Source organism: Aulonocara sp. 'chitande type north' Nkhata Bay, linkage group LG20 (assembly GCF_057382095.1).
Source record: "Aulonocara sp. 'chitande type north' Nkhata Bay isolate Kocher_YH1m ecotype deep benthic linkage group LG20, A_spYH_male_GT1.1, whole genome shotgun sequence".
Lineage (NCBI taxonomy): Eukaryota > Metazoa > Chordata > Actinopteri > Cichliformes > Cichlidae > Aulonocara > Aulonocara sp. 'chitande type north' Nkhata Bay.
Window position 1 is genome coordinate 28253969 of NC_141363.1, and position 14062 is coordinate 28268030.

Here is a 14062-nt window from a genome sequence, read left to right on the forward strand (position 1 = left end):
ATGTCGCTATTAAGCAGCACATCCACACAGTCGACAGAAGGGAAACGTTGGGAAACATCACTGTTAGAACCTAAACATTTACTCCTCGCTCCATGATGGGTAATTCATTTTTTTGAAAAAAAATAAAAATCTCCACCACCACGGCTGCGCTATGAATCCTGGGATAGGGTGGACCACGAAGGATTCATCCAACCTGTCCTTCACACCTGGGAAAAGGAGGCCACATTTGGAGGAACCTTCAAACTGGGACAGCCTTCGTTGCCTCGCTGTGATGTAATCGGCCTTCAAGGATGCGGCCCCTGACCTGGGACACTGTATATGCCAAGAACCGGCACTGGTACAGAGGCTAGGGGGCCTAAACGAGAAAACCAACAGGAATAGGTTATATTTTTATTTATAATATAAATGGAATGCAGTATAATATCACTGCCGAATGAATTCTTTGATCTCAATAAGGGGAATCAAACTTAGAAAATACAAAATATGTATGCACATATTTTACTGTACAAAAATGGCATGAACAGAAAGAGAGTTATGTTTACAGCTCAGTTTCCACTCCTTGGTGTGTTGCAGTTGATTTCACCCTGAGCATGTTTCATCATGTTTGTCATTCTAACAGACGTCCTCTCAGGACAACAGAACCAAGTCATCTGCTACATTTTCAAGCAGAAATGGTTCTGTGAGGATAGGAGGGAGGCAACCGCCCTGACGCAGTCCTCCCCTCCTGCTGCCTTTTATAAGACCGCAGGTCTCCCAAAGCTGGTCTACACAGAAAGGATGTGCTCCTTGTGCTGTCTCCGTGCCAGACCACAGACACTCCAGGTAGGGCTTCGCCTCACTTCTTTTAGGTGGGACAGAAAAGAAACATACTGTATGTAGGTGGTGTTTTAAACATTGTTGCTTGTCATTATTTTCTTTTGTTTTTATTTATTTTTTTATTTTTACAAAGAAAAAAAGTTGATCTTTCTAAACTAAATGTTGAAGTCTGCAGAAGCACTACATTCCAGGCATCCGTTATTAGCTAGTTATTAATTTCCTGAGTCTTAGTTAAATTTAAGTAGTAAAATAAGTGAGAAGTAAAAGTAAATGGGGAGCTATCTTTCCAAGGCCACTGGTCATATTTCCTAACGCTCCCTTAACAATAGAGACAATAGTATAACCTGTCATTTAATTCTGCAGTCTACTCTCAACAATATCAGAAGCTATGTGTTGGTTACTGAAGGTTATCTATCTGTACTGTACAGAATGTCTACGCTGACGTTGTGATTATATCAGATATCATAGTGTTCCCACTTATTTGTTTTGTTGTCTTTGTTTAGTTAAATTAATCCAGTGGCCAGATTCAAACTGACAGTTTGGGTAGTGTGATTGGAAGGATGTTTGTTGTTTCAGTTCAACTATGGCCTAAAACAGCCCAAATGTTTCACTATTAATAAAATATTTAAGGATATCACTTTATTGTACCACAAAAATACCATTAATACATCATTCTGTTGTAAAAGATCATAAATAAATGTACAGCTGTAAGTATTTGGACAATTGTACATTTTTTGTAGTTTTGCCTGTGTACACTGCCACAGTGGATTTAAAATGAAATAATCAAGATGTGGCTGAAGTACTGCTGCTTTAATTCAACAGGTTTAACCCATTAATGCATTTTCATACATACTGCCCATTTCCAGAGAGTCAAAAGTAACAGGGCAAACTAACATCATTTAGACTATAATGATAGTTCTTAATACTTGAATTAAAATCATTTGCAGTCAATGACTGCTTCAGCAGAGGCATTTTTCCTTTGAGACGAACTGCTGGACCTTTACTGCAGCTGCCATCAGTTGCTGCTTGTGTGTGGGTCTGTTTGCCTCTTCATTAACTGAAAAGCCAGCAGCCATCCATGCCAGTGGCACAAAGATGCCTCCACTACGATTGTGTGCTGTCCCTCTTTGTTGCCAATATTTAATTTAGAAAGATGTTTGTGCTATGCAGGCTGTATTTAAATTCATGAAACCATGTCTTGTTTACAGACTTGGGTGATGGTTTGTCTTGAGTTTGAGTTCTTGCCTTGACCAGTGTGAAGTCGTTCTGCAGTCACCTGCTTATGATGTCTTCTGTGGTTTTTTGGGGCATTTTGGTGTTACTAAGCTGCACAGTGCGTTTTTGCTTGATGAGGTTCAAAAGTCACTCATGCAATGTCAACAGATTGTTGAATATCCATCATTATACTTTCAGTCTAACGATGTCTTCCTTTATTTGCATTGAGATTTCTTTGGACCTAATATTGAAACTTGTGCTGGATGGTTATTCAAAGGCAACATTCAGAATCAATTCCAGATCTTTTATCTGCTTAATTTGTCATGTCAGTCAGTTTCATTTACTTTTTTAACATTTGGAGTGTCAAAAACAGAGGAATATGTATAAAAATGGCAGCATTTCCTTAACACCTTTCTCGTATTGTGGTTTTCTTCTTGTCTTCAGGTGCTGTGTGTGCAGATCTGCATGTTTTACTCCAGCATTTGTCTGGTAAGCTGGCCACTGTGCGCAGAGACAGCTAAAGTCCGATGTGGCTCTGACCTGCTCAGTGACCTCATGTTTGTCTGTGGGGACCGTGGAATCTATTTACGTGAGTCTGCCTCAAGTACAAGCTGTGGCTTTATGTACTGTGAGTTTGATGCATCAAGCAGCAGGATGGGCCCACATTATTCAACTTACTTTAGTCATTAGTCAAGCTGAGGAGTAGCAGCTTAACTTTTTTTTTTAACTAAAAGCTCCAGGTGTAAATCTGTAACGATGCACGGACACAAGTGCGCCAATGTGCTTAGTTTCCTTTTTTGAAGTTTTTTCACCTGTTTGTTCATTCATGTTTTGAAAGCTGCTAAGATGAGATACTAAATTAAACAACAAATTACCAATATTTTGAATGGTGCCACTATAACTACAGATTTATTATATGTATTAAAGGTTTGATAATAGCTAAACACACTGTTATTCTCCCTATAATCAGGATTTAAAACTAAATGAGATTAAACTTTAATTACTTCCACTGCACAGTACTCGTACCAATGCAGTTACCCACTGGACTTTTCACCTGGTTACCTTTGCTCTCTTCTAACCAAGGCAACCCTCTGCATCTGCTATCAGGCTGGTGGCAGTGCATCAAAATAGCAGCATACTCACCAGGACACTGTGCTTCTGTGTGATAGTCTTATTGTTAAAACAGTGTTATCTGAGAGCAATAAAAAGGTACAGAGAGGGAGCAGAAGCAGCTGCAGATATGCTCTTTCAGAAGCACTGTGTTCTTTGGCCTATATCGTGATTGTGCTAAATACTTTTGCATGTTTCATGTTTTGTTTATGCCAAAAACAGCGCGATAAATGTTCACAATGCCAGTACTAAACATGACTACATCTTGAAAGTAATGTTTACCATATTCACCAAGCTAGAGACAGTCAAAGGGCTCTTGAAGAAAAGAAACATTAGAAGTAAACACTGAAAGAGGTTTTAAATCAGCCGTGTGAAGATAAATAGTATCAATTATTATTTTGTCTTTTCAGGATAATGTGCTGTTTATCATTAATCCATTCACATACACGCTAATGCTGACGAACGCTGCAGTGCTCAGGCATGTTATGATTGAACTGTTCCTAATTGTACACTGATAATGTACAAAGGACAAAATATTCTACTTCTACATTTCATATCTATCTATCTTTCTATCTATCTATCTATGTATATATATATATATATATATATATATATATATATATATATATATATATATATATATATATATATATATATGCTAAATTTGTGGAAAAAGTATGATTATTATTGTTTATGAAACAACAGTTTTATCTTTATTTTGTGAATATGTTTTGTTGTAAAACTATCATTTTTATGTACTTATTTTTTGTTTTTGTTTTTAGTGACATAACATTATAAACCATTTAAACAGAGTCAGTGTAATAGGTCGAGTCATTTGGGTCAGTTCTTCGCTTATATTTATTGATTTTGATTTAGAGCTTAAAAAAATGAAAAGCTGTAAATAATAATGGTTTAAAAATATTATCATTCACATTAAACAGTGTCACTGCTACTAAACAGACTGACATGAAATCATCTGTAGATTTCATGTCTGTGCTCCAGAGGATGAATCCTGATGATTTTAAATGCACTTCTTAAATGGCATCTGTAAAACACCAGGAAGGAATTAATCAGAGCATAAGTCATTTAAACTTCTAGGATGTTGATGTGGTCAGTCAGGTAGCAGAGGGTTTTTTATTGGTTTCAGCTGCTTTGGTGTTAATGAAATTAACAAAAGGTGCTCAAAGGTGCAGCAATAAGACAAGTCCCCAAACACAAATGGTTTCCGGTCACTGACATTTTTCCTCCTCATCTATTCTGACTGTTCAAATTCAAATTCAAATTCAAATTTTATTTGTCACACACACACACACACAACCATACGCAGTATGACATGGGGGTGAAATGCTTGTAGCTGTACAATGCCCGACCATTAAATGACAGAAGAAAAGTTTTACAATATTTACAATTTACTACAAAAATTTACAAATTAACTTAGGAATTTACAGTAAAGAATGTGCAAATAGCAGAAGAGATTATAAAGATAAGGATTATAAATTATAGGAATTATAGGATTATAGGAAATGTGTGGTGGTGCGTGTGGTGACGTGTGTGAGAGTCCAGTCTTATAGTGACGTGTTTGGGAGAGTCCAGTCCTACACCTGGTTCAGGGCCCGAATAGCCTGGGGGAAGAAGCTCCTCCTCATTCTCTCTGTTTTGGCCTTAAGGGAGCGGAAGCGCTTCCCAGACCTCAACAGTGAGAAGAGTCCATTGTTGGGATGGGAGAGGTCCATCATAATCTTCCTAGCTTTGGACTTGCACCGCTTGGTGTAGATGGACAGCAGGTCAGGGAGCTCTGATTGAATGATGCGTTCTGCCGAGCGCACCACCCTTTGCAGATCTCGTCTGTCCTGCTTGGTGCTGTTCCCAAACCAGGTGCAGATGTTTGACGTCAGGATGCTCTCGATGGTGCAGGAGTAGAAGTTCTTGAGCACCTTCAGTGGCAGATGGAAGTCTCTAAGTCTTCTGAGGAAGAAGAGACGCTGACGGGCTTTCTTAACCAGGGTGTTGATGTGACAGGACCATGACAGGTCCTGAGTGATGTGGACACCCAGGTATCGGAAACTGTCCACTCTCTCCACTGGCGTGCCACTGATGATGAGGGGTTTGTAATTCCTCGCCTGCTTTGTAGTGAAGTCCACGATCAGCTCCTTAGTCTTGCTGATTTTTAGGAGGAGGTTATTCTCCTGGCACCAGGTCTCCAGGTTCCTAATCTCCTCCAGGTAGGCGGTCTCGATGTTGTCGGAGATCAGGCCCACAACAGCAGTGTCGTCAGCAAACTTGACAATGGAGGTGGTGTCGGATGTGGCTACACAGTCATAAGTGTACAGTGAGTACAGCAGGGGGCTTAAAACACAGCCCTGAGGCACTCCAGTGCTGAGTGAGATGGAGGGGGAGACTTGTTTTCCTACCCTCACTGATTGGGGTCTGTCTGTGAGGAAGTTGAGGATCCACTGACACAGTGATGAGCTGAGTCCTAGATCCGTCAACTTGGTGAAAAGCTTAGAGGGAATGGTATTGTTATACCTTTGGCTAGGTCAATGTCACCACTGGTAGCGTGAGGTAATACCTGGCACCAACAGATTTAACAATTTACTCTAGCAGAGCTGGACAGGGGTACAGAATGGTCTTTAAACCATTTGCAGGACTGGTATCAGCTCCTTCGTGCAAGCAGGAATAGAAAGAGCACTGTCAGAGCTCTACAAAGAGCAGGCCAACAGGCCAGTGGTAAGTGACAAAACGGATTTAATGGGCCTGAGAGCCACCATCCTCTAGTGGGCCCTGTGCTCACAGCTGGGTACCCCTGGGGTTGGCCATAGAATACCAGAATTGTATTTTTCACAGATGAGAGCAGGTTCACCCTGTGCACATGTGACAGATGTGAAAGGGTCTGGAGAAGCTGTGGAGAATGCTGCCTGCATCATCGTTCCACATGACTGGTTTAGTAGTGGGTCAGTGATGGTCTGGGAAAGCATGGGAGGGCCACACAGACCTCTACAGCTTAGGCAACAACACTCTTGACTGTCAGCTCTTATGCTGGTGCAGTGGGACCTAGCTTCCCCGTGTGGTGAGAGTATACATATAGTTGCTAGAGGATGAAGCACCTGACCTAAATCCGATAGTACCAATTTGAGTTGCTACAATGAAATTTCGGCTAAATGAACTAGCCCGCCATATATTTTTCACTTTGGTTTTTGGGATGTCTTTGAATTCAATGCATCTTTTTGTTCCCAACACATCATGGCCTGTATCTGTATAGCACTTGGCTTAGTCCCCAAGGACCCCAAAGCGCTTTACGCCCCTACGATCGCCCATTAATATCAGTATAGATGATTAACATGACTTTTGTCCTGTTGAGAATGTGTCCTGAGGTGTTTTCAGAGTTGGGTAGTGCATTATGTTAAAATAAAAATAATAAATGGACTCGTTCTTATGTAGAAAAGTATTTATCCATTTAACACACACACAGACATTTAAACCCAAATGAGCACATCAGGAACAAGTCGGGGTTCAGCATCTTGCCCAGGGATACTTTGGCACACAGACTGCAGCAGCCAGGGATCAAACCACCAACCTAACGATTAGCAGATACGCTCTACCTCCTGCGCCGCAGCCACGACAGTTCAACAATGACTAAACTGTCCGAGCACATTTCTTTTCTGCAGAGGAGGAAGTTGTTATGGCCACATAAGGGGACACAGTAAATCTTAAGCACCACTGTACTCTGTAAAGGAGATTTTGTTTGACTGTAAAGCTATTGATAGTTAAAGGAAAGAGAAGAACGTAGTGTGTGACACGTCTCTCTTCTGCAGGTAAAGGCTTGTGGTCTGGTTATGGCACTCGGTCCAGAGGGAAGGGGATAGTGGATCTGTGTTGCCTGTCATCAGGTTGTGAACTTCATCACCTTGAGATGTACTGTGCTAAACCAAGGAGCCAACAGACCACATATTCTCCATCCACAACAGTACATGCCACTACACAGCCAAATTTGGTAAGATCTCTGTTGTTTAAATAAGTTTATATACCTTGTATCCATCCATTGTCTTCACCTTATCCACTTCAGAAGAACAGGGAGAAGGTGGGAGCTTATCTCATGGCTAAACATGAGGATACAACCCAAAGGCCAGATACAGAGAGGGAACCTATCATGTGTCCTTCACACGTACAGTCGGTTTAGAACGACCACTTAGCCTAACCGCCATGTGTGTTCAGACTGTGGGAGGAAGCCAGAACATCTGCAGTGCATTTGATCCAGGACCTTCTTGCTGTGAAGTGATAGTGCTGACTCTGCACCACTGTGCTGTTTAAGTTCACACTTGGCCTTGACATTATCAGAGGATTGATTATACTGGATCAAAGAGAAAAAAGCTGGGCCTTACCCTTAACTGTCTCATTGTATAAAATACAGTGAAGCGTGTGTCCTCAGTCATTCCTGACCTTTACCAAATTAGGTCACATTAGATCCCAAAGAACATTTGTAAACCAACTGTGGAGTCTTCTCTCAGTGATCTGTGGTAGTACTGCAAGCATGTGATCCACAACTATTTCCATTTTTGATTAAATATCTAAAGATGGTGAAAAAAATATGTTTATTTCAGAGCTGTGAAAAACACTTCCCTTCTTTTTCATATAAGTGTGTTTTGTATAAGAATGCAGGAATATGTCCATATACCTACTGAATGTTGGACAGACTCAATATTACCATTTAATAAATATATCAACACTAAGCCAGAAAATCAGGATTGGGAGTTGTATTTGTTTTATTGTGTTGTTTTCCTCTAACACACCTGTCACTGTTAAAGACATGCCTAACAAGTAAATCCAGACATGGTTTCAACTGGCCACAGACAAAAAAGTTTCATTTTATTGAATCCAAAACCACAAAAGCCACAAAGAAAAAGTCAGCATACACTTTAGCAGAAAGTTTCACTGTCATGAAAGAGGAAAACAACCAGTTGGCACTACAGCCACTAAAGACTTATAAATGGTAAATGGCCTGTATTTGTATAGCGCTTTATGAGCTTTGGCCTTATGAGATGAATATTTATATTCCTGGATTTGTAATTCTGCAATAGTATTGCCAAGCCGGGGAAATTCTCTGGTACTGTGGTGATCCAGCACAATTTGTGTGAAGCAACAGAATATCAGCAACAGTGACCACATAACACAAACTAACAGCTGTATTGGAGGCCTTAAGCTCCTCATTGTTTAATGAACTCTTTATTCTTATCTGTGTCTTGCAGTTCCAAGAAGTATTTCAGAAAAAACTTTTACAGTACCTGGGACCTCCGAGCAGTCCGAAGAGGGAAGCATACAGAAGGAATTGGCGGCATTCGCTTCGGCACAAAGTCAAAGTTTCACGGTCACTCAGGAGGATGACTGCATATGAAACAACAAGTCAGCCGACTGCAGCCAATAAGAGCGCACTTTAAAGAATTATGGGTTTACAGTCCGGAGTTTGAAGTTAATATTTATACTCACAGAAGTCCTGTGGTATAAAAACAATCAAACAGTGTATGTGTTTGAGTATGTGCAGCGACCCAGACCTCTTATATGTTCATAGATAAAAGGTCACCTCAGAAACTTTAGAAATGTAATCAGACAGCAAACTTCCAGTAACACAGCAATCCATGTATGGTTAAGGACAGTGTTTGGTTAACCCCTAGCCCCTTCATGGAGAATATTTGGTTGTTTGTTACACCGATTTAAAAAAAGAAAAAAGTTGATTTAGATTAAAACAAAAGTTAGCTCTAACCTCAGACAGGCCACCAGTAATTTGATGAATAAGTAATGTTCAGGAAGAAGTTACTCCTTTATGTACTTATCATTATAGGCCTTCATATATCTTCACGTTAATGTGATCTGTGCAGCTAATGGAAATAACATTTGTGGGGAGAGAAACACAAATTTACAAGAAACAAATAACAGAAACAGAAGTGATCTACTCATAAATGCACAAAAATCTTAGATTTTTTTATATCTATTTTGAGATGTTACCTCATCCTAGAGCACCATAAATGCTTTTTCTTCTTTACATACAGTAGACCTAATTCTCCCACATCTGCTCTAACCCATGAAAACATCTTCAGCTGCCCGATTCTTCACTATTCTTCTGTCTGTGCTCGTCTCTTGGTGTGGTGTCTGTTAAGAAACATGTCAGCCACTATACCGTAGTTAATAGTTCTTATAAGATTTTTTATGCACTCATCATCAGAATCCGAACACTTTGTTATATACACCACCTTCTGTGGAGTCATTTGTAGTTCACACTTATTTCGATGGCACTTGACACTCTTGACTAGCTTTAATATTTGTTTGGGTAAAAGACAAATTTTATCCACTGTGTGTGTTTATTGTTTATGAACATATGTTGTGTAAATGTCTTTAAATGCATTCATTATTTATTTCACAATGAGCACGTAACTATAATAAATATTAAGCCTTATTCATCTTTGGTGCTCTGTTATGTTTTACATTGTTTGGCTGTAAAAGTGATTTCAGGTGTGACAGCAGAGTATTTTCAAATCTCACGACATTTTACGTTCATATAATTCTAATCAGAACTTGACACAACCTCCAGTTTCAGAGTGATCTTAAGCTGCTGGCTCATTTTACTTTGACATAGCTACAGTTATCACCAAAAGCCTTGAAGGTCATCTCAGGCCTCGGTGGATAAATAAAGAGCTGCAAGTCTTACTGATAGATTTGTGATTAAACAAAGTGTGCTTTCTTTGAGGCCAAGCTGAAGTTATAACCAGGTGTTCTATCTGCACAGGAGTGTCAGGAGCTAGAACTCTTAAGAGCGCCTCCTGCTGTATCCGGAAGAGTGCAGAACCCTCAACTACACATGCCGTAATACTCCCACCACCATTTATGATAGTTGATGTTTGTCCTTCAGATTAGGAGCCATTTCCTTTCCTTGACAATACTCATCTCCCCAGTATTTTGGTATGAGTTATCCTTGGTTTCATCTCTCTCCAGAGGCTCTTTTAGATGTTTTCTTCTACTCTGGCTTTCCTCAAACTGAGTATAATCAGCGGTTTGCACCTTGTTGTCAGCATTCATTAAACCTCTCTTCATTGTAGACAATGATATGCCTGCTACCATCAGAGTGTTGACAGGTTATTTTTTCTCAACCAAGGAACGATTTTTGTAATAGTGCACATTTCAGGGCTTCACTTTTATTCAGTATGATTCCATTCAAATTCTTAATATCTCTAATCCCCACCAACATGGAACTTTAGAGTAAAGACACCACGATACTGGGAGAACCAGGGAGAACCAGGCTTTGAAAAGCCACAAGTGAAAAAAAAAAACCAGTCCCCATCAGCCTAAACCTGTTGTAGCTTGGCCAATAGTAGTGTAGTCAAAGTCACTTGATCCAGCCCCTACTATGAGGTTTGAGTGTTGTCACATTGCCATTCAGTTTGTGGGTTACAAACAGAAAATGATACATGTATTCTTCTCATGCGTTATTGGACTGGATTATTTCAACAAACTGATGACATTTTGCCCATTAATTATTTGTATCCTCCTGTAACTTTACTGTATAAAGGGCTAAGACATCCAAAGTTTCAGGAGTCATTATAAGTCATTATAAGAAGTGTCGTGATTTGGAGAGCCCAGTGCGTGCTCCTGACACAGGGGAACCACATGCTGTCGAGGATACCTACCTTGGCACGACACGGGAAACAAGTCAAACAAACGTCACAATAAAAGCATGCTATAAAACTGTAAGAATAAAACACTTAACATTATTTAAAGATATTTTATCATCACATGTGTGTAATATGCTTAAATTTAAATGCTCCCCATTTACATGATACAAACTTTAATTATGGAGTTCCACAGGGTTCAGTGCTAGGACCAATTCTGTTTACATTATACATGCTTCCCTTGGGCAGCATCATTAGAAGACATAGCATACATTTTTACTGCTGTGCAGATGACACCCAGCTCTATCCATGAAGCCAGATAACACACACCAATTAGTTAAACTGCAGGAATGTCTTAAAGACATAAAGACCTGGATGGCCGCTAACTTTCTGCTTGTAAATTCAGTTCAAACTGAGGCTATTGTAGTTAGCCGTACAAACTTTAGAAACATGGTGTCTAAATAGATTCTTACTCTGATGGCATTACCCTGGCCTCCAGTAACGCTGGGAATGCAGAAACCAAATCGAGGAAGTCTGTCCATCCCTCTTTATACACTTACACCCTCTTATTGTGTCCCCCTTATAAGACACAACAAAAGAAATCCCTCCCCCATATAAGGAGTTGTTTAAACAGATGAACTAGTGGTGGTGAACGTGCATATGGTAAATGGACTGGTTCTTATATAGCGCTTTTCTACTCTCAAAGCACTTTACAGAACTTGTGCATTCACCCATTCGCACAAGCACATTTTCTTAGTGCTTTCTAACTAACATTCAAACTCCGCATCGCAGCGCAATTTGGGGTTTTTGGCATGCAGACTAGGGGAAGCCAGCCACCCCAATATGCATATGACAGGTGTGTGTGTGCTGTGTTTAGCTGGTTAATCATATGTGGTATGGCACAACGGACTTACAGAATTCAACTACTGCATAACTGTTCTAGCACGTTTTCATCAATCTCTAAAATTAGAAACATCTAGTCTGTGATGTGAGTGATGTTAAAAAACTAGTTCATGCATTTATTGCTTCTAGGCTGGACTACTGTAATTTATTATTATTAGAATGTCCTAAAAACTCACTGCAAAGCATTCAGTTAATCCAAAATGCTGCAGCAAGAGTCCTGACAGGGACTAGAAAGAGATATTTCTCTGATATTGGCTTCTGTTCATTGGCTTCCTGTTAAATTTAAAATCCTTTCTTCCATTGTAAAGTCTTGAATAATCAGGCTCCATCTTATCTTAAAGACCTTATAGCAGCAACTGCAGGCTTACTTGTTGTTCATATGAAATTTAAATAGATTGGTTGGGAGAGCCTTTGGCTTTCAGGTCCCTCCTCTATGGAACCAGCTCCCAGTTTAAGAGACAGACATCCTCTCTACTTTCAAAATTAGGCTTCAAACTTTCCTTTTTCATAAAGTGTATAGTTAGGGCTGGATCAGGTGACCTGAATTAATTATTATTAATCTCTGGGTCTCTTCTACAGTTTGTCTTTTATTCTATCTTCCTCCCATCATCCCCAACAAGTCCCGACAGAAGGCTGCACTTCTAGAACCTCCCTTCTGGATTCCCGCCCTTTGTTAATACTACCCGAGCGTTGAATTAACCATGTTAGTGAAACCAGCTTGTCACGTAGAAATTCTGATCCTGTTAGTGTTGGCCAAATGAAACTTTCTTTAGCACTGAAAGGTTTATTACTTGAAGTTTCTTAACGCAGTCCTCTTTGGTGCCATCTGGTTACCAAAAATATGAAGTGCAGAGTTTGACTCTGCAACTTGAAACGAACTGCTTGGTTATGATTATTCACTCTGCAGAGCTGAACTGACAGCTTCTGTTTAATGTCATGTGGCAGTTTTGTGTGATATCGGGCTACAGTTGTGGTGCTTTGAACATGGGTTTTTTTTGTGTAAAATGTTATATCTATTTGCTTGATACGTCATTTACGTGAATAAACTTTCCTTGTTTAAACATGGTGTGGTCTCTCTTTATTTGTGATAGTCATAGATTAAAAACAAACATTGTAAATAATAATGTACAACACACTCTTATCCTATAATCTGGGACTCTCCACCATTAACTCTGAAGACGCTTCTCAGATGAAACGTCTTCAAGAAACTTAAACAGGTCAGCCCTGAGAACCTACACGGACAACAAACTCTTACAATAGGTTGGGCGTATGCTTGCTTTTGTAATTAACCAGTGGACATACACCAATATATAATATATTATTTAGTGTATTTCTTGTGTATGTTTTTGACCTGGGGCTGGAGCTGTTGGTTCACTGCTGGCTCCATGTCTTTTTATGTCACACACTGGTTCACTCTCTCTCACACATAAAAAATAAACTACAAATCCTGCAAACACTTCAGTCCCTTAGAAACCATTGAATCAGGTATTGAAACAGTGACGAACCGAATGAAGCTTCAGACGTCACTGATCACTTGACTCTAGCCAGACAAACAAAGCCTCAACACAGTGCCTCCAAAGCACCACGCTAAAGCTTCAGCTTCAAACGGCCCATCATCCTGTTTTTCTCAGTCCCTGCAACCTACTTGTTTTCTCCTCTGCCTAGAAGTCCTGGTGTTTTTCCTAAAAGAGCATTATCCCAGAGAGAATCTGTGGAGGAAATATCTGGTCCTGCACCAACTGGACCATCACTAAGCTGCCTTAGTTTATGATGAATAAACCCATGTTTGAGTCAGCCTGCACATTGTTGCCAGGGGTTGTTTGATTGTTGGGGCTTTCTCTCTATTATTGTAGGGTCTTTACAATATAAAGGGCCTTGAGGCGACCGCTGTTGTGATTTGGCACTATGTGAATAAAACTGACTTCAGTATTTATTTCATTTATGTATTATAACACATTTGGGTTAAGCACACAGCTATTCCTTTATGTTGGTAAATGGACTGGTTCATTTTCCTGCTCTATCCGAGCACTCAAAGTGCTTTAAATGACTCGTATAATTCACTCCAACACTTACTTCTTCACAAATGCTACCAATTACACATGATGAGAGAGCAACTCCAGGGTTAGTATCCTACCCAAAGATATTTGGCAAGCCTGGAGCAGCCAGGAATCGAACCACCAACCTTCTGCCCTACTCCTGAGCTACAGCCACTCCATGTTGGACAGCTTTTGTCTTGGACTAAGCTCACCATAGACAAGTTTAATCTTGGAGGAAATTTGCTGATTGGACTATTTATTCAGCAAATTCGGCATAAATGTAGCTGTTGAATCGCTCATGCATTTATTTGCTGATGTGTGCTCTCA

At 39.9% G+C, this 14062-nt stretch overlaps 1 protein-coding gene across 1 annotated transcript; it reads left to right on the top strand.

Moving 5' to 3' along the window:
* The first annotated feature begins 600 nt into the window (after window positions 1-600).
* LOC147305847 (uncharacterized) lies at window positions 601-9588 on the top strand. Its single transcript, XM_086277957.1, has 4 exons — window positions 601-822; window positions 2476-2620; window positions 6954-7132; window positions 8385-9588. Exons 1-4 carry the CDS (start codon window positions 601-603, stop codon window positions 8571-8573), a joined length of 735 nt encoding a protein of 244 aa, XP_086134083.1. The 3' UTR covers window positions 8574-9588.
* Window positions 9589-14062: the final 4474 nt, after the last annotated feature.

Coding starts and splice junctions, on each gene's coding strand:
- LOC147305847 (XM_086277957.1), top strand. CDS start 601: ATGTTTGTCATTCTAACAGACGTCCTCTCAGGACAACAGAACCAAGTC. Junction 2,621..6,953: donor GGACCGTGGAATCTATTTAC/GTGAGTCTGCCT, acceptor TCTCTTCTGCAG/GTAAAGGCTTGTGGTCTGGT. Junction 7,133..8,384: donor CCACTACACAGCCAAATTTG/GTAAGATCTCTG, acceptor TGTGTCTTGCAG/TTCCAAGAAGTATTTCAGAA.